This window comes from Clinocottus analis, unplaced genomic scaffold (assembly GCF_023055335.1).
Source record: "Clinocottus analis isolate CAN_PGR_092001 unplaced genomic scaffold, fCliAna1.0.p SCAF_2, whole genome shotgun sequence".
In the NCBI taxonomy this organism is placed as follows: domain Eukaryota; kingdom Metazoa; phylum Chordata; class Actinopteri; order Perciformes; family Cottidae; genus Clinocottus; species Clinocottus analis.
The window spans coordinates 24,358,208-24,381,770 of NW_027175931.1; the positions used below are offsets into that span (position 1 = coordinate 24,358,208).

The 23,563-nt window shown below is 46.9% G+C and overlaps 1 protein-coding gene across 2 annotated transcripts; it reads right to left on the minus strand.

The window, feature by feature from the left end:
* Nucleotides 1–9,342: 9,342 nt before the first annotated feature.
* On the minus strand, nt 9,343–23,399 carry zc3h4 (zinc finger CCCH-type containing 4). 2 transcript variants are annotated; one of them, XM_068584444.1, is made up of 14 exons: nt 23,098–23,399; nt 18,606–18,948; nt 18,396–18,509; nt 18,018–18,282; nt 17,615–17,772; nt 17,103–17,199; nt 16,852–16,988; nt 16,623–16,739; nt 15,911–16,022; nt 15,462–15,571; nt 14,782–15,266; nt 14,135–14,460; nt 13,429–13,671; nt 9,343–13,328 (listed from the first exon to the last, which is right to left on the minus strand). In XM_068584444.1, exons 1-14 carry the CDS (start codon nt 23,175–23,177, stop codon nt 11,617–11,619), a joined length of 4,299 nt encoding a protein of 1,432 aa, XP_068440545.1. In that variant the 5' UTR covers nt 23,178–23,399; the 3' UTR covers nt 9,343–11,616. The 2 variants fall into 2 exon arrangements, with proteins under 2 accessions (XP_068440545.1, XP_068440546.1); XM_068584445.1 differs by lacking the exon at nt 23,098–23,399 and adding an exon at nt 21,830–22,003.
* Between the last annotated feature and the right edge of the window lie 164 nt (nt 23,400–23,563).

Sequence of the window (23,563 nt, forward strand, 5' to 3'; positions counted from 1 at the left end):
CACAACAGCAAAACGACTCAATTTCGGTTAGTTGAGTCACTCCCTTCCCAGGAAGTTTGCTCAAACCTGCTGCTCACAGTGTGTACACAAATGTAATCAGCCCCTTAAACCCCCCCCTCCTTTCTTTTACTCATTCTTTCCCGCCCACATTACATGACAACGCGTGTAAATATTCACCAGCTGCTTCTCTCAACACTACAATAATTTCTGATTTAAAAAAAATCTGGACCAGTGCACTAAAATAAAGCCTAAATATGTCTAAATATACCAGACTTGAAAAATCACCTCAAAAATTGTTCGGCCTTGATAGTCCTGTAAGGGGGGGGGGGGGGGTCAGTTGCATTTCCGAGCAGTGAAAGTCAGAAGCGACGCACTGAGACACTATAAGTGACCTCATAGCCAGGAATTCTGGGAATCTGTGAGTAAATGAGCCTTCATGTGTTTCCATTTAAGTTCGCTGTGATTGAAGTAAACTGCAGCGCCTCGGGGAGGCTGAAGGAAGAGAGGGGGAAGAGGAGAGAAAGACGCAGGAGGGACGAGGGAAACCAGGAAGAGTCAAGAGGAAGAAGTGGAAAACAGTTTTTACACGCCTTTTTCTTATGATTACGGCTTGTATTTGGCCACCGAGATTCAAAAATAACAGCGAGAGAAGAAAAAGAGAAAGAGGCCCTCTGACCGAAGAGATGACCTCAGAGGGGAAGTGGTTTCCAGCTGTTTTCCTGCATCAGAGCAACTCTGTGACAGAGAAGCATCTGTTGACTCCTCACTGGCAGTAAGCTCTCCTTCCAACAGCTGGAGTCAACTTATTGCAAAGATATTCGTTTTCTGAAGGGTGACGAGTTCTATTTTAAAGTGAAGGGTTCACTATTTGGACAATTAAAGAAAAAAAAGGAAGTTGTTGAATTATTGAACTTGAATGAGAAATATTGGCTGTCAACTGTGGGTCAATAACTTTGGGAGGTTTAAACTCTTTTCATGAAGCAACTCTTTCCCGAGGCACATGGTTGTGAAATCATTTCCAGTAAAGTTGGAAAATCATTACAGCACTAAAAGTTTCATCAGCCCAAAACAAAAGTTCCCATTGGTGCCACTTTACTTCAACCGAAGAATAATTCTTTTTCTTTTCTTTTCACTATCCTCTGGTGAAAGCAGCTGACCGTGCTCGCTGTCACGGTTTTTACCTCTGACCAACCAGCTGAAGGTAAAGCGCGCCGCTGGGCTCAGACTGTAAACGCAGCGAAGCGCTCAGTTTTTTTCCAGTGTGTTTTTTTTCCGTAGAGAGCGAGCGGTGCGGTGGAAAGCAAAACAATGAATGATGTAAGAGCGCCGAGGGCAAAATAACACAGGACGCCATAAATGTGTCATTTCAGCCTCAAAATAGGGAGCTATTAACATAAACACTTTGCAGAGAAAACCACACACACACACACAAGTATACACCAGCAGCAGAGCATCACCACTGCAGAGGAAGAGCTAGAAGATAAGCTAAAGCAGGTACACAAAGGTTTAGACGTCCAGCTACACACTCAGAGATGCACAACAACGTGTTGAATACATTTGACCCTCCAGCGTCTTCCTCTCCTTCCAGGCCAAACCTCCCGCCTGCTTCCATTCCCACCATCCTCCCCTCCTCTGGCCTCCCTGCGTCTCTCTCTCCTCTCCGGGCTCAGGGGTCGGCATGAAGGTCAGAATCGCTGCCCGCCTGCACAAAAACACACCGAAATAGACAAAGGCAGAGAAAGAGAGGAAGGGACTTGGCCGGATGATCAGCTCTCTACTTATCGCTGAGTCTGAATCGAGCAGTTACACGTTTGAAATACTTCCAGTGAGCCACAGTTTGTAAGATGGAGACACTTTGTCTTCACAGGACAATTTTCTTGTTGCACAGTATTCAATCTTTTAATCTGATAACATTTCTGAGCCTGTAATTCATTATTTCACAGCAGTTTGTGTGTGTGTGGGTTTTTTGTGCGTGTGTGTCCTGAAGTGTGTACATGCACTCAAAATGTTTGTGCGTTTACGACATTGAGAATAAGAAGTATGCATCTCCGTTCTTAAACAACACTCATGAGAGGGCAGCCCGACATCCGGCGCCAATGTTCACTCCAGTGCTGTGTGTGTGTGTGTGTGTGTGTGTGTCTGTGTGTGTGTGTGTCTTTCTGATTCTGTTTCTGTTTGAGCCAGCATGTTTGGGAACATGCCAACTTTAGATTTGTCCCATGGATTGGCTCAGTCCGCTGCACAACAGGAAGTGAAGATGTTGATGTTGGGAGTCTCTGGGAACGAAGGACCACGTTTGCATCGACGTCACATGAAATCGCTCCTTTCAGTTTAAGTAACCTGAGCTCTCCAGTGCGTGACTTAACACTCGCTTCAGTAAAAATAGTAATAGCTCAGTGCAGTAATACTACTACAAGTAAAAGTCCTGCATTCAGAATTAAAAGCACAAAGAAATGAGCAAACAAAAGTATTTTTAACTCATAACGGCCCATTTCAAAGAGTGTGAATATAATGTACTCTGTTTGGAGCGATCCCTGACCCCTCACAACCTGCAGCAGAAATATAGAAACGTGTCATGCAGATGTTTTTTTAAATAAACTGCAGGATTTCTGCAGGTTTCACCAGGTGAAAACCACTCAAATGACAACGTCTCCTTCAACAGAGGAAGGAGAAGCTCACAGTTTCCCAGCAGACAGAGCTGCGTTTGGACTGAGACGATAAAGTTCTTTTGGCATTTGACGGGAAATCACAGCACCGTTTAGTTTGTCAGTGAAGTGATCCATCCAGGAGGAAGAAGATTGTGCTCGTCCTCCTCTGACTAATATGGAAAAATGAAGAGGAAAACAAGAGATATGGGAGGAATTTGTTTTGATGGGATGGAGAACAGTGGCCACTAAACCACGAGTGGAACACAGTGATGTGAACGACAGTAACCTCAGTGCCAAATGGGCTGAGAGGTGAAGGAAAGGAAAGGAAATTTAAAGAAAGGAAAGGAAAGGAGGAGTCTTCCCAGGATGAGCGCATGGTTTGAATTCTTTCAACGGGGACAGGAAGCGGTGTGTGGTGGGGCTTTAGGGTGTGTGTGTGTGCGTGTGTGTGTGTGTGTGTGTGTGTGTGTGTGTGCGTGTGTGTGCGTGTGTGTGTGTGTGTGTGTGCAGAGTCCACATGGGAACTGCAGACTTGGTACTCCCGGACCTTTAGCGTGACAGTGGAGCGATAAACGCTGTCATCTGGACACAACACATGCTTTTCTTCTTTTTTATTTATTTTTATTTCATAGTTAAATGTTCATTGTTTAGTGTTGTTGTTGTCAAATGTTGAGCATCTTCTGCCGGGACTAATTCCTCGTCTGTGCTTCAGCGTTCCCAGACGTTTCCCCGTCAGGAAAAGTGGTAAAACTTTATCTTAAGGAAGAGAAAACATTGATAAATCCCAGAAATCAATGGGCAATAATCAAATGAGAACAAATCATGGAGAAGGAATCAGCATCAGCTTCAAGAAAAGGTTTCTTCCTGTTGTCCTCAGAGCGTCGAGCTGAAGACGAGCTATCGACCCGTTTGCTTTTCTTTACTGTTGACTGAGTTTCACTATTTATCTCCGTGACCGTGAGTTTCTTTTTGGTGTGAAATTACACAAATAAATGTTGGTTTATTGGAAAAAGACTGAGCTGTATGTTTACTGGAAGTCAGAGATGAGGATACAAGCGGTAACACAAGTAGGGAATTGTGTGACTTCTAGGAACACACACACACACACACACACACACACACACACACACACACACACACACACACACACACACACACACACACACCCCAGCATGTGGCCACCACAAAGGCCTCTGTCACATGAGCAGATACATACCAACAGCGTGATGTCAGTTTGTTCATCTCAACCTCAGACTGCTGCTCTATTCATCAAATCCACTGAAGGCCACGTTGAACACTGTGGACTCGTTTTCTTCTTCTTCTTCCATCTCATTCTCTCCTTGTCATCAAACTTTGTGTCTCCAACAGCAAACACTCACTCGTCCTCTGGGTGTTGACATGAGGAGGCTCCGTCGATCTGCATCGAGCACACCATGTTCACATATGTTCTTAAAGACGGACATGCTCCATAGAGACATATTGGGACGACGTCATACATGTGCTTTGTTTGTTTGACGTCTCCTGTGCGTCTATCAATGCGAATGCAAAACTTTTGGATTCACATTTAATGCATTTTCAAGCACAAACTTCTTGTCCTTGCAATAAAAATGGACATCATGTTTTCCTTTAGATGTTCCACCTCTGGATCGGTGGGACCCCATCGTACTGTTCTGTGACGGACACCTGGACGTGAACTGAACCTGCTTGTTGGAGACGTAAACACAAAATTGGTTATTTCTCAGATACACAGAATCCAAAAGATGGCTCCGTTCTATTAAAACACATCTCCTCAGAAGACCTGTCAATCATTTAAACTGTGTTTTATTCTATGTGTGGTAACAAAATGCCTTCAACTCCTACAGATATGAACGTATAACTCAGCATGTATTGCTATTTTTAATATTTAACATGCTGCAATATTGTTATTTATGTTGTATCCCTCTTTTGCCATTTTGTGTATTTGTTTTAATTTCTTTGACCCTGCAGTGTTTTGATGATCTCCCTGTAGTTGTTGTTGTTGTTGTTGTTGTTGTTGTTGTTGTTGTTGTTTTGGTGTTTGCTACGTTTATTATGAAAACCTGTTAAGAAGACTTTTAAAAATGTTGTCAGTCCAAAACACAAAATCAGGATCTGTGAGATTAAATTTGAGTCGACTGGGGCAACGCGGCATATAATCATTGGATTATTTGAGTAGATTAACACATAATAAACCAAACAAAGTGATTTCTACACAGCAACACATGGGAACACCTGCAGGACGCCGTCTCAGAGGGATCGGACAGTGTTTCTGCTCAACGTTGTCTGGACAAAGACAGAAGCAGGAATTTACAGTTGCACATTTTCTGGCATTGCACAGACGCTCTTATCTGCAGCAGCTCACAACAAGCAGCTCACAGACACACACTACAGACACACACTCCCACGCCGGACACAGCGTGGGCGCCGGAGGGGAGAAGAAACGAGATGGCGAGGAAACAATGTGTGCTTTACTTTTCTTCTCAGTGTGACGCAGATGCTGGCGTGAGCCGGGCCGTTCTTATAGATGCGGTTTGAGAGTCGCTGAGGAGAAAAAGGCCTTTAGCAGTGACTAACCCTGTGGGCTGGAACAAATCTCCTCGTTACTCTCCTTAACCTCTGTGACACTTACGAAGCAGCGAGGACGAGTCAGACGGACAGAGAGAGACGTAACACACCTTCATGAGGTGTGTTACGGCGCTGCAGCCGATCTCCAAATCCCAGCTGAAGTCCTCCTCTAAGAGGATCACGTCCTCTATATATACACTGGCCACAGGTGACCCACAGGGAGCTAAGCTGATTACTGATGAAGGATGCAGTGAAGACACAACATGTCAGTGTGTCAGGGGACTCCAGGAGGGAACCAGTGCTGGACAACATGGGGCCCAGTAGCGTTTTACTCCCAGAAACCTCAACATGAGTATGAACCAGTCAATGTATGTACTGGGTCTCAAGTTAAACCAGTAAAACATGAACACCCCTCGTCACTAAAGGTTCAATAGAGGTAACATGACATCTTTCTAGCTCTGGCCAACGTCACAGCCTGATCGCTACCGAGTGTAACGTGGAACTCTCAACAGAGATGACGCGAGATCGCCAGCAGCACACAGACACCCAGTTTGTAACGCTGCCGAAAAATGAAAAAAGATTAGCTCATGAGATCCTGCGAGTACAGATATGACTGTGTATTTCTGTGAATCATGACCATGCGTTCATGCGAGACACCTCCAGGGACGTTCCAGCGGTTGCACAGAAGAGGAATCCTCCTCACTAAATTAAGGATGCATCCTGGATTAAAGTGCAGGAAAGAAAATGATTAGCACAGCAGGCACAGTGTGTGGTAAGACCCGCCCACTGCGCTGTGACCTCAGCTCTTCTCACCCGTTAGCTGTTGACCTGCAGCGTTCCTCTGGGTTTCTGGTCCACGCCTCCCCTTCAGGCTCAATGGACGAGTCATAGCGTTCACGTCACATTGTGTTTGGTAAGTCACACCAGACAGCGCTCAGTGTGAAACAAGCTGGATGTGTTTGTAAATGTGAGGCGAGCTGCGGCTCTGAAGCGCCTTGAATCTGCAGTTTTTCTACTGGCCAGCAGGGGGCGACTCATCTGGTTAGAAAAGAAGTCTGGTTGTATAGAAGTCCAGGAGAAAATGACTCTACTTCTCTCTTGATGAACTCCCTCGGTAAACATTGTAAACATGAGTTTATGGAGTTAATCTCGAGTTTCAAGTCTTCTTCACTGCAGCGTGATGCTCATTTAGAGTCAAACAGACCATGAAGCAGGGTTATACTTTGAGGGCGGGGCTACAATGTGATTGACAGGTCTCTACCACGGAGTTGTCTGATCTGAGAGCAGTTGGAGTTTCCTCTGACTTTAACCCTCACCCGGGTGTGTTTTCAGCTCCACTCTCTTGTGTCGCTGCTGGTTTCAAATACACAAGATGGTGACGGCCTGAACGCCCGACCGGAGGCTTCAAAACATCAGTCCACCAACCAAACCGGTGACATTTAGTCTGTGAGTGTGATGGTTGGCGCTCGGTGTGCTGGATTGAGCATCTCTGAGGTCTTCAGCTGATAGATATTTGATAGTAAACAGAACAATGAGTTGGGCCACAAGTCACACAATGACTCGTTCTCTTCAGTGGTCTGCTGAAGTCTCACCATCAGCATCTTCAGATCTCAGTTTTGTGAAGGGCTGATTGTCCCAACGCAGTACGCCCGTCTGCAGAGACGCGATCTTTGTCTCGTGCAATAGTCATGAATACAATATATGGTAGCATCCATGATAAAAGGTAAATTAGCTTGTAGCTGACTGGTGCAGCTGAAAAAGCAGTGCACTGTCAAATGAATAAATTGTGTGTGTGTGTGTGTGTGTGTGTGTGTGATAGGAAACCTTTGAGGTACTGGATGAATAGTCTTCCTGGAGCCAGTGCTGCAGGATGGGAGGGGAGCAGGAAGTGATTCACTGGAGGATCGCAGCTCACTAGGAAAACAATAAAGGCAGCGTGCTGCCGAGACGCCGATCCCAAGCCGCCGAGCTTCACTCGCTGGAGGCCTAAAGATAGAAAGGAACAATGTCGGAAACACTGACGGCATCACGCCCGCATTGTGACAAATGGGATTCTGAGTCGGATTTATCTGGAAAGGCAGGACGCGACGCGGCGGCGCCGCCAGAGAGAAGGAAGAGAGTCCAAGAGAACTTGATGTACCGCTTCAGTGTCGCCAGATGAGATTGACAGTTCCCACCCGGATCACAAAACCATCTCAATGCAAACCAGCAGAGCCCATTAGCTGTGTAAAACATTACATAATCTTACATCAACTAAACATCTGCATCAAAAAAACAAAGATAAAACGTTAGAATAATGAGATATGGCAAAACTTAGAGTGCAAAATCTCTTAAAGCATCGAAAATGGAATCAAAAGTAGCCCAATCTGGCAACACTGACCGTTTTAGACTAAAGCTGTATATTTATATGTAATATTTGTATTATATTTGTATATTTCATTTCCTTTGTAAGGAAGAGAACAGCCAGCCTATTGAAGACCAATGAATCGCCTCCTCACACACATGTAGGTTGAATGCAGACAGACGACACATTAAAACAGGATTGTTGTGGAACTCAAAATGCTAACTACTCGTGTACTAACAGAGAATTAGTAACATGAGCTGTAAAATATGAAAGTATCTCGATAAGACGTGCATCCTCTCAGGTCCACACAGTTTGCAAAGTGAAACAGCTTAACAGGGTTCTTTGGTTCTTGGTGCGTCATCGCAAGACTTTCAGTGAAATTAAACATTTCTGGGAGGCCTCCGGTTCTTTAAGTGAATTAAAATAATCTTTAGTGGTGTATTCATACCACTGGAACAATCAAGACACCATTCAAAGTGGATGTTTTAGGAGGACAAGGGAACAAAATGCTAAACAAAAGCTGTTATTTTTTGCCTTCTATGAAGACGAACATGACAGTTTGCATGTTTAACAGTTATTGCTGTCAACAGACCAGAGAACAGGATTATGCATTTATAGAGACATTAGCATCAACGCCAACTTCTCAGATCCTGACTGCAAGGAAAACTTGTTTGTTCATTTAGATTGTAGAACAATATGGCTTAAAAAATACAGTTGCATTCAAAAGTATTCAACCACCATTGCAAATTCGGGTTCAGCTGTTTGCAATGAACAACTCAAGCAAGGCAATTTAAATAGATCAACACAACTAATGTTACAGGAAGTTTCTCTTAATTCAACACAAAATGGCTCTTTCAACGACTAGAGCAGTCTCAAAATGCTTCAACCTCTTGAAGCATCTAGAACACTTAGAGCCAGACATCAGGTCCCGACAGCGTTCCTGAGTCGTTTATTCCTCCAGCTCTCAGATAGTCTTGGGTTTGCGTCCTGCAACCGCCTCCGTCAAATCCCGCCAGAGATTTTCGGCGGGGTTCAAGTCCGGCGACTGTGACGGCCACTCAAGAATCTTCCAGGACTTTTTCCTGAAACCAAGCCTTGGTGGGCTTTGAGGTCCGCTCGGGATCATTGTCTTCAGCTTCCTCACAGACGGCGCGGCGTTTTCTGCTGCGATTTCCTGACACTTGATCGAGTCCGTCTCGCTGCAGGCTTCCAGTGCCAGAAGAAGCCGACGTCACCTCTGGACGAGAGGTGAAGGTCAGTGAGCTGCAGCGTTTAGTCTGCAGAGACTGCTGCCAGCGCGTCTTGCTGCCGGTCTTTTGCAGTCACTCGAGGGTTTGTCAGACTTCTGGTGGCAGCCATCGACAGCTTCCTCTTTCTGCCACGTGCAGGGAGAGAAGCATCGTTATCTCGAGGAACATTCAGTGCCTTTGCTATCTTTCTGTTTCCTTGTTTGTGCAAGGCAATGATCTGTTAACTTCTTGGACGATTTCCAGGTATTTCATGTGTTCCATCTCAAACACACCTGATGCAACTGAGGACCTCGACTAGTGGCATCAGCTGTGATTGAGACAACACCAGATTTGCTTTTATGAGTATTGGAGGAATTAGAAGGAACCACTTGTAACATTAGTTGTGTTTATTGTCCGTGTTTGAGTTGTTTATTGACATTTTCAACCTCATTTGCAACAAGGGTCATAAAGTGGTCAAAATGAAAGAACTTGGGAATAGAAGAAAGAGAAATTACAGTTTGAAGTGGTTGATCATGTATCAACTTTATTTAAATACTTTAACAACCTCACCTACAGTGTACAGTTAGAAAACTTCACTCCTCCAAAGACAAATTTACATAGCAGGGAAAAAAAACTGAAAACAGACGTACAAAATCTAAACCGTAAAGGAAGGACAAATCAACGAGGATTTCTCGCTGTCGCTGGAACTCGGCCAACAAACGGGCTTTTTCACGACCCGCCAGGAGGCAACAAAAGAGAATGTTGTGTTAGTTTGTGTCTTCACGCACGAGACCAAAATAAAAAATCCCGTCTGTCTTCACTGTTACGGGACGTCCGGTCCCTCTGAGGGGAGCGGCCGTCACATATTCCTGTTTTATAAAATGATTCGGATCAAAAACTGTCAAGTGAGGGATTATATTTCCCCAAGTATAAAAAATAAATTAAAATGATCAACATTTATACACCTGACGGTCGAGACCCCGACGACCTCCTGGTACTTCTAGAAGCTCCTCGACGCGTTTATGACGACTTTGGAAACAAACCCTGCAACGAAATCAACTGTTTGTGCTGATGGGTGTAAAACTGTGAAGGGAAAAAACTAAACGCTCATTCAAACTTTGACCATCTCAAAATGAACATTCCCACCATGAAGAGTGTGCTCCTCGGGCTTCACGCCTTAAAGAGAAACCATGTTGGACCATTCTGTGGTTTTTAAACGCAGGTTGCACTTGAGCTACGATCCACAACGCGGTTCTCTTCACGCATGAGCTCAGGCTGACCGACAGCGCCTCACGCCATCAATGCAAGACTCAAGCACGAATTGACTTTTAGGTCCAAAGTCTGGTTTCTGATTGTCATCCTGTCGACAAGCCAAAGGCTTCTGAACCGATGCTAACAAGATGCTAACAATCTGCTAACAAGATGCTAACAAGCTGCTAACAATCTGCTCCCATCCGCTCGCAGAGCCCTGCAGACGCCGTTATTGAAAGTAACTGAAAGGTAAGAGATGAATGAAGCTTCATCGTCTTAGTAAGAGGAGCGAGAGGGGATCAAATGTAAAAACAGATTACAGACTGAAGCTATGAAGTGTTCGTTTTTATGTATTTGTTCAACAAAAACCTGTTTAATGTTCCATTCTCAAGCTGTGACTTTGAGGAGGGAACTTGACGAAACAAAAACCCCAAAATTGCTCGATAAATTAATGTGATTAAACACACCGAATATGTTTTAAAAAATGTAGACATCCGTTTAACAAATTTGACAAAAAAAAAGCTTCTTAATCAAATTAACTTTCTATCAACCCTTTTATTTGTTTTTTATTTACTATTATAAAAAATAAAAAAGGATCCGTCCTCCAGAACGACCAACCGTCAAACTAAAATGGAACTTTTCCATCTCTTCCACCTGAATTCATTCATTTATAAACTCTCCATTCCCACAGAAAGATAAACCCAGAAGCTTCAGGACGAAGCACCAGGACTGCTGACGGGGTGAAAGAGGCAGAACCGAGAGTCACAGAGTTACCTGCTTCAGGTAAGAGCTAAATATCTGAAATGAAATGGTTCATGAGCAGCTGGAGGCGCCACAGACATTAAAAACATGAAGACACGGACATAAAAATAAATACTACCCCATAAAAAGGAGCAGAATAGAGATTTGAAGTTTATGTATCTGCAATTGTGTTCTGAGGAAAATGTGAGTCATAGTAAAAAAAAAAGAAGGTGTGCTAATGTTTGACAAAAGCCTCACTGCTCCAGTGCCGTTCATTCGGTTAAAAAAACACCAACAAATAAGCAAAATCTTTTATGGGGAAAAAAATGTGATGTTTCCTCTGTTGCCGAGAGCTCGTCAACTTTAACCGACGAAAACAGAGACAAGCACGTCGACCGCGTTCAAGGTGAGGAGGAAATGTGGGAGCTGAAATGAAGAGGAGGAATGAAAGTGTAAACTTTCCGTATAAATGCGTCTCTGCGGTCGCTGAACAACGTTTTCATTTGAGCGTTGAGAAGAGAATACATTTATTTGTACATCGATAAGTTTGTTTAAAATAGAGATTTAACTTTAAACCCTTCCCATAACCCAAGAGTCATTTATAGAATCTGTAACACTGTGGCTAAAGTGTGTGTGTGTGTGTGTGTGTGTGTGTGTGTGTGTGTGTCAGTTTGTTCACTAAAGTTTGTCTTCTTAACCTTCTTACAGTCTTACGGGCAGATGCCTCAGTGCGCTTTTTCTTCTTCTTTTCACTGATCTGTTCAGTGTCCAAAAAGACGACGCCCGCCTGTACGACGGCGCCAGGGTTCAGGGGGTCGGGTCACTGGCAGAAGGGCGAGGCCGTGGGGTCAAAGCCTTTGAAAACGTCCTTCAGCGATGCTTTGTCCTGCTCTGTGGTCGCCTGGTCGGGCTGCACCGGGCTGTTGCCTCCAAAGGGGCTGCCCGTCCCGCTGGGCTTGGCCGCCTGCTTGACCACAGCAAACAGCGAGGACACCGGGAGGTTGTGGACGCCTGCGGGTTCACCGGCGGCTCCGGGAGCCCCCTGACCTCCGGCGGCGGCGGCGCCGGGCCCCCCCTGGGCCGTGGCGTTGGGCGAGGGCGCGGGCTTGGGCCGAGGCCTGTTGTAGCTGTTGTATCGGTCGGTTCCTTGCTCTGCGCTCTTCTCCGGCTCCGGCTGGTCCAGCGCTGACTTCCGGACAAACAGGGGCTCCTTGGACTTGGGCTTCACCGGCGGCGGGTCGCTGGGTTTGGACTCCGCGCCGGCTGAGTTGGGGGAGCCGCCGGAGCCGCTGCTGACGCCAGGGCTGCCTGGTTTGTTAGTCCGAGGGTCGTACAGGCTGATGCTGCTCAGCACGCTGGCTCCCCCTGGTGGCCCGGCTCCCGCACCGCGGCCTGCCCCGCCTGAGGAGAGCAGCCTCGGGTCATAGGGGGCGGTGGCGGGGGGGGAGGAGCTGGATGTGGTTGCCTGAGGAGTGGAGGCGGCGGCGGGAGGAACGGGGTCGGATGGTTGCTTCAGCGCCGACTTCTGCGGCTGCAGACGCGGGTCGGTGAGGCCTTTACGGGACGTGCGGGGGTCGACGGGCTTTTCTGCCGGCGGGGGAGGCATCGGGGGAGGCGGACCCAGCAGCGACGTGGGGGCGATCGGGGTGGGTAGGAGAGGAGGGGAGGGAGCCTGGGAGGGGCTGGAGTTAACGGTCTTCAGGATACGAGACAGCAGTTCAAAATCTGGGAGGGAGGATGAGGAGGACGAGGAGGACGAGGAGGAAGAGGAAGAAGAAGAGGGAGCGGGGCGGTCCAAGGAGGAGGGAGGGAGCTGAGCAGGAGGTGGCTGTGGGAGCGGCGTTTTGAGTGATGTTTTGAGTGGCGGCTGGGTGCGGGACAGACGTGGGTCTATGGAGGAGACGGGAGGGATGCCTGGTGGGAGGGGAAGGAGGTCCTGCTTAGGGAGAGGTAGAGGGAGGAGATCCTCGGGCGACCAGGTGATGGTTTTGGAGAAGGCCGGCATGTGGAGAAGGATGTCCTTCTTGATGTGGCTGAACTGCTGCAGCTGCGAGCGCGGGTCTCTCAGAGCCATACCCATGAGCGGGTCTAGAGGAATCGGCACGGGCTTGTCCCGCAGAACCCGCTCAGCCTCCTCCTCCTCCACCGCCGGGGTCGTGAGCGGCGGCGGCTTGTAGACCAGGGGCGGCTCCGGTCTGAGAGTGGGAGGCGAGGAGGAGGATCCCGTGGAAACGGCGCCAGACAGCCGGGCCAACCTGGGGTCTGCGGGCGGTCCGGAGGACGACAGCGTGGGCACGGGGTGGGCCGAGTCGCCCGAGTCCGTGGCGCGCGCCAGGCGCGGGTCCCGAGCCAAGCGAGGGTCCGCCGGCCGAGCCGGGGCGCTGGCGGGAGGAGCCTTCTGGAGCCGGGGGTCGCTCGGGGGGCCGTCGGATTTTTGGGGCGCCTGGGTCTGCTGACGGAGCGTCTTCAAGATGGAGGTCACGCTACCGCCGCCGTCCTCATCCTCACTGGAGTACCAGTTCCCAGAGTCACCTGAGAAAGAAGTGTTTGGGTGTTAAAGAGTAAAATAGGAAGGGAATCTTTAAAGGTTTCATGACTAATACACCAACAGCTGCAGACGCTTGTTGTCTACCTTCAGTGTCTCTGCTCTTGTCTGCTCCTCCCTCCGCCATCCTGCGAGCTCTCTCCTCCTCCTCCTGCTGCTTCTGTTGGATCCTCATGAACAGGACCCGCTGCGCTGGAGGCAGGAAGTCGGGCACGGACATCCCGCCCTGATTGGCTGACGCCCCGTTGGCAGAGCCGTCTGGGCCGCCGGGCTGATTTCCAACATTGCCCCCGATCTCGTCCATACCAGCAAAACCCTGGTAGTTGTCACCTGAGAGGAAACAGCAGTTCCACTAAAATGAGATGTTTTCAAAACACCAGATAACGCGTTAAGAGCAGGCGATAGAGTCCTGTCCCTCTGCCTCCTAATGATGTTTACTTTGTTTCTGAATAAAGTGTTTTACAACGATCACTGGTTTTTCTTTCCCATCTAACTCCAATTAGTGAATTCATGTTTATTTCCTGCTGAATTGGTTGTTGTTTGTTGGAACAGCAGAAGATGGTCCTGATGAGTGTTTATTGTGTTTCTGTCGAGTTCAAATAAAATCAGCCAAGTAAAATGACTGTTGTGTGACTGGAGTCTTGTGTCTTTCAGGAGAACTTATTGCTGAATAATTGTATGACTTTGTACAAAATTAAATCATAATTAAAATTCTGCTGGTGTTATGTATTTGATATTCACTAGCAGGCACCAAAGGTTAGCTCGCTGCTTTGTCTTTAATCGTTCAGCTCACCTTCTTGCACCACTCCCTCCATCGTCAGACCGTCCTGCTGGTTGAAGAAGGGGTTAAAGAAGTTTCCTCCAGGAGGAGGACCTGGAGGCATGGGCATGTTGGGCCCCGGGCCATGTGGAGGGCCGTCGCCGGGGGGGAATCCTCCCATCATGGGCGGTCCGCCGGGGCCCATGTTGGGTGGCCCCTGGTTCATCCCGAGGTTGGGGCCCATGTTCTGCATGTCAGGGGGCATCATCCCCGGGGGAGCAGGGAAGCAGGGTGGGGGCCCACCGGGGGCCCCTTGAGCTGGAGCCGTCTGGCCCTGGTTGCTGGTGGGAGTCTGGCATCTGATGGAGGAAGAGTTCAGATTCACAGAGCGGCTGCCAAGAGACTTGCGAGGTGAAAACATTAGGAGTTCAAAAGAAACCGACTAAACACACTGTTTTTGAGTTAGTAAATGTGTGCCTTTACTGTGCAGTGTGGGTACTAAAGATGTTCAGAGACCCTTTCAATCCTACTTCATAGTGCAAAGATCAAGTTCTCCTTTAAGAGGTGCACATGAGAACTTGGCCGACTCCTTTCATAAGATCAGCAGCAGCATTTTCTGCAGTTTGTGAATACGAAAACGTTTCTGTTTCATTCTTAATGTTTCTTTTCGGATTCCTTACCTGACGGCCAGTTTATGAGCCAGCTGTCCTGTCGGCTTGACTTTAATCTCGAACAGCGAGGGGATCTTTTTGCATGCGGAACCTCCCCCTCCGCCGCAGGGAGGTGGGGGGCCCATGTGGGGCGGAGGGACATTGAGATTTGGGGGCCCGCCTTGGAAGGGACTTCCGTCCGGCCCATGGACCGGGGGACCAACACAGGGGTTAGGCCCACAAGGCCCACAAGGCCCTCCAGGCCCTGGGCTCGGGCCTGGGGGACATTTGTTGACAATGGGGCCCTGGTTAGGTGGCGGACCCCCAAAGTCACCCACAGGAGGCCCGCCAAAATCCCCAGGTCCCATGTTGGCGTCCAGAGGGACTGGGCGAGGAGGCGTCGGGAGGAGACCGACCCCAGGAGGGGGTTTGGGGAGAGGGTTGATCCCCTGCTTCTTCAGCTCCTCCACCTCCTTCTCGTCCTCGGCTCCGGCCTCGGCATCCTCTGCCAGCATCTAGAAAACAAAAATCTCCACCTGTGAGTTCATCTGAAATATTTTCCTCAAGGTATTTAAAAAAGAAAGAAGGAAAAAAGAGCTGGATGTACATGTGATACTAATGCATAAAACATGTTTTTCGGAACGTTTAAAGATCTACAGAGCTCACAGCAGCGTAGAGGCCGGGGAGCGTTGAGAGGATGCTAGTGCTACCTTGTTCAGCAGGTCCTGGGTGTCATCGTTGAGGGCGTCATGAGAAAACATGCACTCGTCGCCGTTGACGCAGTTCCCCGTGGTGTGGAACAGCTTGCAGGGGAATTCACGTGGCACTGGAGTCAAGGAGGAACACTCAAAAAAAGACAAGTGGACAGAAGACACAAACTTCTGGCTGTGGTCCTCTGAATTATTACAAACCCCACCGCTTCGCTTGGCAAGATGCGCCCTGTGTAATTCAAGGGCCTCCATGCGCTGGCCATCTTCACTCACCACTGGAAGTCAATGCTCATCCCTAACCAAACGCCGCTCCTTTTACCCACTTTGCAGGGTGGGCCCCGCCAAGAAAAGCAGCCGGATTGATAATTACGTGGTTAACAAAATCGTCCGCTTCAACATCCCCATGATTCCCTTGTAGTAATACGGACTCTCTGGGATGTAAAGGATATCATGCATGTAAGGACAGTGGTCCGCTCGGGCACAAAATCCGGTGATGTAGAACTTGCACAGCTCCTTCTTCTTGGGCAGCTCGATGTCGTGGCTGAAGTTGCAGTGGTCCCCCTGGTGGTTGACAAATGAACAAAGGGCCAAGAATGAAATCTGAGCATCCAGAGACTAACTTATAAACCACCACGGACAACAAATAAATGTTTTCTTTCCTTTCCATTTCCTTTGAGAATGAATTTAGCTAACCATATTTTAAAACATGTGTAGCTATTTGAACTTAAAGAGACCCACGTAGACCCTGTTTGGTCTTTTTTTAGTTGGTGGATCTTCAGACTGAGAAAGCAGGTTGAACAGTGTAAGTGCTGTACGTGCTGAAAGCTGAGAGCCAAAAGTAGTTTGAGCTCAAACTAGTGCGTAAACTTGCTCTCGTCATAAATCAACATGAATATAAAATGAATTGTGAAAGTGTAAAAGAGATAAGTCCACTATGGTGGAAGTAAATTGTTTCAGCTTTTGGGTGGATACCATTTCTTACACAGAGTTGGTGCTAAATGACTAAACAAATGTACCACTAAAGAATTTATAAAAATGATCAGAAAGCTCTACAAAATACCAAACTAAGACACCAAGACCTTGAGGAACACCAGAGACGAATCCATAATGTCATTAGCTATAAAAACATGACATATTTTCTGATCGTGTGTGCGATCTTACCCAAGTGCAGCGCCCCTCGATGTAGTATTTGCAGATGGCCTTTCCTTTCTTATCCTGGTGCTTCTCGTTCATATTCCTCCTCCCTGGTCCCGGTCCATCGGCTCCACCACCTCCATCCTGGAATACATCCACACAAAGCCAGAGCAGAGTTTGCATGAACCCGCTCTGAATTTGTCAGCTTTGTGTAAGGACACTTCAGGCGGATGTGACGACAGTACAAAAGCCTCACCCCGTTGTCCATGTCGCCGTTGTTGTCATCGTCGTTGCCCATGTCGCCTCTTCCTCTCCCGCGGTTTCGACCTCGTCCTCCTCTGATCATGCCCCGCCCTCCTTTGCCCCTCCCTCGCCCACGGCCTCCTTTAAGCCCTGGTGAAGAAATGGAAGACGGCGTGAGAGGGACTGAGCCGAATGAGCCTTTTCTTCAGGACAAGTAAAGATGAAAAACACACACATGAACAACCACCGAAGACCCAAACTCACCTCTTCCTCGGTCTTTGGACTTCTTGTACTGATTGAGTTCCTTTGAGTAGTCATCGTACTCATCGTCGCCCATGTTGTCATAGTCCTCCTCTCCGAACTGTGAGAACACATTTCAGGTGTCACAAATTTAAAGGGATAGTTATTTATTATTACTAATATTATTATTATTATCTGCAATCAGATCGATCGTTATCGATACTCACTTCAAAGTCACAAGTTTCCATTGACTAAAACATACATTAATACTCTCAATAACAGTTGCTGGTCTACGGTAAATCTAAGTTAACCCTGCAGACACTAAAAGTCACACAACAGCACAAACACACTAATCGATGGCGGTCTTTGGAGAGTAAAATCATTGGTTTTGTGAATGGGGTCTGTTGGCTCTGAAGACAGCAGGGCTAGTCATAACGGCTACAGTTTAGTAAAGTAAAGCAACAACTGTGCAAATACACAAAACAGCAACGTGTTTTCTGGACTTTGACCAAAGCAAATAGGACCTCGCGCCTCACCTCCATCTCTTCTCCATAGCCGTCTCCATCCTCGTTGTCTCCCCCCATCTTCCCTCCGCCACCTCGGCCTCCCCTTCCTCTGCCTCCTCCTCCTCGTCCCCTCCTCCCTCCCCTCATTCCTCCGCGTCCTCTCTGGTTCTTCATGCGACCTTTGCCCCCTGCCGAGACAAAAGGGCCAATTGAAACGAGTCAGCATCTTATGTGTGAATTTGAATTAATAACAAGCTTTTTGGGGAAAAAAAGCTCTTTTGTCTGTCCATAAACGTGCAAATGAAACACAGTGGCACATTATTTTGAAAGTCTGTTCCGAAGAGGAACTAAGTAAATAAATACACATTTTCATGAAGTAGTTGAGGGCCTTTTCCCTCACATCTGGCCTCACACACACCGGGGAAATATTTACCGTGCAGAAGTCTATTTTTCAACTCCAAAAGCTTTGACCCGACCGCCGAGGATCCGCCTCGCCCGCCGCCCCGGCCGCCTCCTCCCTCCTTGGCCTTGCGGTACTGGTTGAGCTCCTTGGTGAAGTCGTCATACTCCTCGTCCCCAATGTCCTCCTCTTCCTCGCCCTCGAAGTTGTCCTCTTCAAACTCGTCGTAGCCTCCGTAGCTCTGCTTGTCCATCTTCATGTAGTTGCCCTTCTTTGGGCCGCCGTAGCCGCCGTGCGGCTGGAGACGGGTTCACGTGTTAGGAGATTCAATTCAATTCATGCTTAAAGTTACTTTAAAAAACAACATTTGACTGAGATACATTCAGCCATCAATCTAGTTATTTGACTCACAGGTGGCAGGGGGTACTGTGGGCTGTACTCTCTGTACTTCCTCTTCTTCTCACTGGGACTGTAGTCGGAGTCGTCACTGAAATCGGAGTGGTCGTCATCAGAGGACGCGTGGCGCTGAGAGGAGGAGCCAAACAATAGAGATGATTAGAGAAAGAAGTTCAATTTAAAATGTGGGTCTTATCTCAGTTTTCTACTCGTCGACCGTCTTACTTTGTGTTTGGATTTGCGTTTCTTCTTGGACCTCCTCTTCTCTCGATCCCTGTCCTTCTTCCTCTTCCTCTTGCGACGGTGGGATCTCTCGTCATCCGAGTTGCTGCTGGCGTGGTGCTCCTTGCTCCGCCGGGGCCTCTCGCCGGCCCCGTCCCCTCCGGCTTCGCCTCCTTCGGCTGCTTCATCACCGCCACCGCCATCTCCTCCTCCTCCTCCTCCTCCTTCTCCTCCACCTCCCGGTGCTGTTACTGCTGCTGCTGAAGTACCTCCACCGATGTCCTCCTCCTCTACTTCTCCCCCGTCATCTTCCAGCTCGCCCTCCTCCAGCTCTCCATCCTCTGGCCTGCATACGTAAAGAACACACGCGTGTTACATATGTGACGTTCCTGAGGGACTCTGCCCAGGTTCATATAACTTTTTTTTTTTTTAAATTTAAATTGTTTTTTTATGTGTATTTAATGGTTTCTTTTTTAGCCATGAAAAAGGAGTACAGAGGGTCGGCACGGTCGACATGAAGTACTTTAAGCGTTCATAGCGTATCCAGCACCAGTGGTAAAGCCACATTCCCACTGTTTAAACTCAGTCAAACCAGAGTTACTGAAAATAAAAGCTTTCAGAGAAATGGAGAAACCCGCTCAGCATCAAACAGCTGACTGAGACCCTGAGGCGTGATTTGAGCCGAGTAATTTGAAAATTGATTATACTCGCAGCACTTGTTGCCGTGAAGACTTCTCGTTCCAAACGACACAACCGGATTTCTGTTGTTTTTTTTTAAACTACTGCTACTGTTGTTATATACTGTACAAATATATTTAACAAACATACATTCACAGCACCTCTATTTGTCCGTTCATAATACTGAAGAAGCCATTACTTCACATATGCACATAACACACACTTGCAGTGAACATGCAGTGTGATGATAAATAATCATTTCAGTTTGGCAAACACACCTAATTGTCAACGTCAGCAGCTAAGCAAGCGACCACAGGATATTTAGTCAATACAAGGATGAGATTAAATAAACAACATGTTGCTCACGTGGGCCTGATGCACATTCATTAAATCTAATAAGCACCATTCTAATTAGATTCATCCACACTATGTCAGCTCTACCTCAGCAAGTGTCACATGTAATATCTGTTGTATGTAGTGTGAAAATGTGGTCCGTCTGGCATACGTTTTTTTTTAAACATGCCCACACAAACACACATGCATAAGGTCAGAACCACCATAGTGTCCGAGGATGAGGGGGGGGAGACTTAATGTGCTGTTACTGTGGTCAACTGCCCGGGAAGGACCACGATGTCCCTATTGGATCACATATGCAGGCCTGGTGGTTGAGATGTTGTTTTAACAAGCGAACGGTGTCATTCAATCTAAATTCTAAAAGCACTGACGTTTTTTTTTCATTTAACTAATACAAATCATTAGCACGTACCATTTCCTTCCCGACAAGCCACCCTTGTATCTAAGATCATGACCACCTATGGACCACATTTTAAACATGGTTCCAGTGGTCAGCAATTTTTTTCCGGCTTTTTTTCTGTGCTACGGGGTGCGACATTATGTATGTAACAGGCGAGGACGGGGATCACATTTCAATGACTTGACACTCCCTGTAGGAGCAATCAGGTCTTGGTCCGCACCCAAAAGGCTGTCTGCAGCAAGCTGGGAGGGAAGCCTGAGGCCGCAGCAAATGTGAAGCGGATTGCCCGCATTACAGTATCCTGAAAATTAAATTCCATCAAAGAGCAGCACACAGTGAACGGAGGAGACAAAGCAGGTGGTGGCTTTGAGGCAAATGGTGTGTGTGTGTGTGTGTGTACACACAGCACCCCACCACATCCTCAGAATGCCAGCTTCCTCTGGGGAGACAGGGCAATAATCAGCTGTGATAATATGTGCTTCATCTCTCTGCGGAGCAATACAGCACGACGGTGACTTGTTTCCAGTGACTGGTGAACGCCACTCGGCCTATTTCACAGATTCAAAGTCAACGACTTCTGTATTTTTTCTGTAAGAAAAAACATAATTTTAAGATTCCAATGAAGCCCCACTATGTTTGTTGACGAAATTTCTTTTTTAGGAGTCTGAAGCAACAAAAGAGACTTTGCCCAAAACTTTTAGATTTTAGGGAGTTGCAGGGATTTTTGCAACAAAGTTATCCAGATTTGGTTTGAGAACCAGGAGTTGCTCCACACAAAAACTCCTTGTATCTGCTTGTGAGTTACAGAACACAATCTCGAAGAAACTTATATCTTCATATTTGTGCTTGTTTGAAAACAAAATCCTCAGTTGCTTCCAGCATCTTTACCGTCATAGGACGCAAAGCAGCTACAAAAATATGAACACACACACCATTGTGTCGGGTTTTCGGTCAATATTTGCTCAGTATCAACATGTTTACTCAAAATAATTTTAACAGTGGCACTTTAGTCGCTTGACTTTGCTGAACTCTTCCCCGGCTCCTTGTCCCTGAACCAGCTCCCAGCTTTGAATCCAGACACAGCAAACTCAGGAACATCCTCTCACAAAGCCAACTCACTAACTGCTGTGTGGCGTGAAACTGGCCTGTAAATCAGCTTGGACATATAGACCCGTCACAATAGAGGCCCCTCTATTACAGGGATTTCACTGTACTATGGGAGGAGGACTTAATGAATAGGGAGTGGCTGGGATTCACTACAGGCAGAAGCTGTGGGCCTCTCTGACCTGAGATGCTGTGCAAACATCACCTGCTGCCAACAATGTGCCAGTTTCAGGGGAGAAAAACTTACAATGCAAACAAACTCCATCCAGACTTCTCTATACTCAGCCAAAGTAATGAGCAGGCCAGGTTAGTGGGATTATAAGTCCACCGAAACATACATAACAGACCTGCGATAGGAAAACCTGTTATTGATAAGAGCCTACACAGGTACACGTGTACTGCTGACGACTAAATGCAGACAGATCCAGGTACTCCATCAAAACTAACACGTTTCCATGTATGTCCATTCATGCTATGCCAAACCGATATCAACATCTCTGACAATGCCCAGCTAGCAGACAGCCACAAAGCTCTAAAAGTTCAACAAAGCACAAGATCGATCTAGTCTATGAGGGATGGCTGAATCACAGGATTTACCATGCATTATGGTACATTGTTAGCTGAGTGGATAAGTCCATTACTCAACTCACTCTAGAAGCAAAGGGCCATGATTAAAATGGGGAATACTTACTGTGGCAGGGGTTCTTCACATATTGCACTCAAAAACATTGAAAACGTTTTAGTTTAGTTTTTGCTCACGAACCTTTTAGGGGGAATTAGTGGGGTTTGTGGGACTTGGCTATGGGGCCAAATGAGGTAACATGCAGCACATTTGCCAACTGGGGATTGTGGAGACAAAAAAGAGGGAACTTTGTGTTTGACTTTAAACACTTCTGGGATGCTTTGCAGACGTTTTACACATTTTGGGGGGGTTGGAGGGGTACTTTTGTGATGTTTGGGACGACTGTGAATAAAAGTGGTGTTAAGACAAACAGCAGGCAGCACAAACGCGTTGGTATCAAAAAGAAAAGCTAGCTTAAGTAAGCTAGTAGGCTACAAAAGGGATTAGTCGATAACGTAACTTCCATAAATTAACACCTAATGGGTAGCTAACGTTTGAGACTCGAGGGGGAACGAATCCAAAATATGAAAAAGGATCAACCGGGACTAAGTTATGCGCTCATACGAGCGTTATTAACGTGGAAAGACGACGACCAGAGAGCAATTTGTAAGTGCGTAGAGCTAAACGAGGCTTCTTGTTGAAGGTACGTTTACAACAACTGACCGGATTATACGATCATTTAATAGCACATACTGATCGATTAATATACACGTAGTTGATACCAAGGTTATTAGTTAACGCGACGTGTATTAAACGGAGAGGTTTGAACCGTCGACATGAGATTACTATCAAGTAAACATATTAGCCGTTAGCTTAGCCGCCCTCTCGTGCCAACAAGCTAATGCTACTCCGTTAGCTTGAAGTAGGCCTTTCGGTAGAGAAAGACTGTCGGATAGTTTGGGTATCTGTGGCAGAACAGTTACTTCACCACACAGAAAAGTATTTGAAATCAAGCACATTAGTTAACTTGTTTTGTAACAATGGGAACGTAATTAACCGATGCTTTGGAATCGCTGAATGGTCTTGAATGGCGGTGACGGTAATATTTATCAGCTCTTTCAACTTCTTTCTTTCTTCATACAAGTTGGGTCGAGTCGATTGGTCGTTGATTGGATTAACGTAATAAAATACAGGGAATAACGTTATCCAGGTGAGGTTTGGCCTCCCAGTTGGCGGTGTCGTGTCAACATGGCGTTCTTTACCTCTGTACTCGTTTTCCAAAAAAGGCGAGTTTAATCCCTCTGACAGAAAAAGGAAAAAGAAACCCCGGGCTTTTTGTGTAAAAGCACAGGACAAATAAATAATTTCATATAAATATGATTGTAGAATTACTCGACCTTTCGTCAGTCAGGAGACTGTTGTGTTCGTGGTTGGTAGTTGGGGAGTTTGGATGAACAGTCATGCTTTCCACAGCCATTTCCTCTAGCTACATTGAGGTGCAAAAAAATTACAACTCGACACTGGTATCTACTGGCTTATGCGTCAATTCACTAGGATCTACTTGATTTTGGTTTTAAGGAAGAGTTTCAGTTCATAGTAGGCAATTCTCCACTACAGTTGTAAGAGAAATATGATGAAATTGAGTCCTGACGTTCTCCGTCCTACAGTAGCGATGTGAAATGACGACTGATAAGCCTAAAATGGCCGTCTGTCTTCTCATAAGAGAAAAGGGGCGGGGTTCCGATAATGACATCAGGACGAATAACGTTCTTGTACGCTCCTCACGGAAAGTGCCGAATGGTAATTCAAAAGGGCAAATTATGCCTCCGAGCTTGACTCGCAGGTGCACTTGCGGAGCAAATT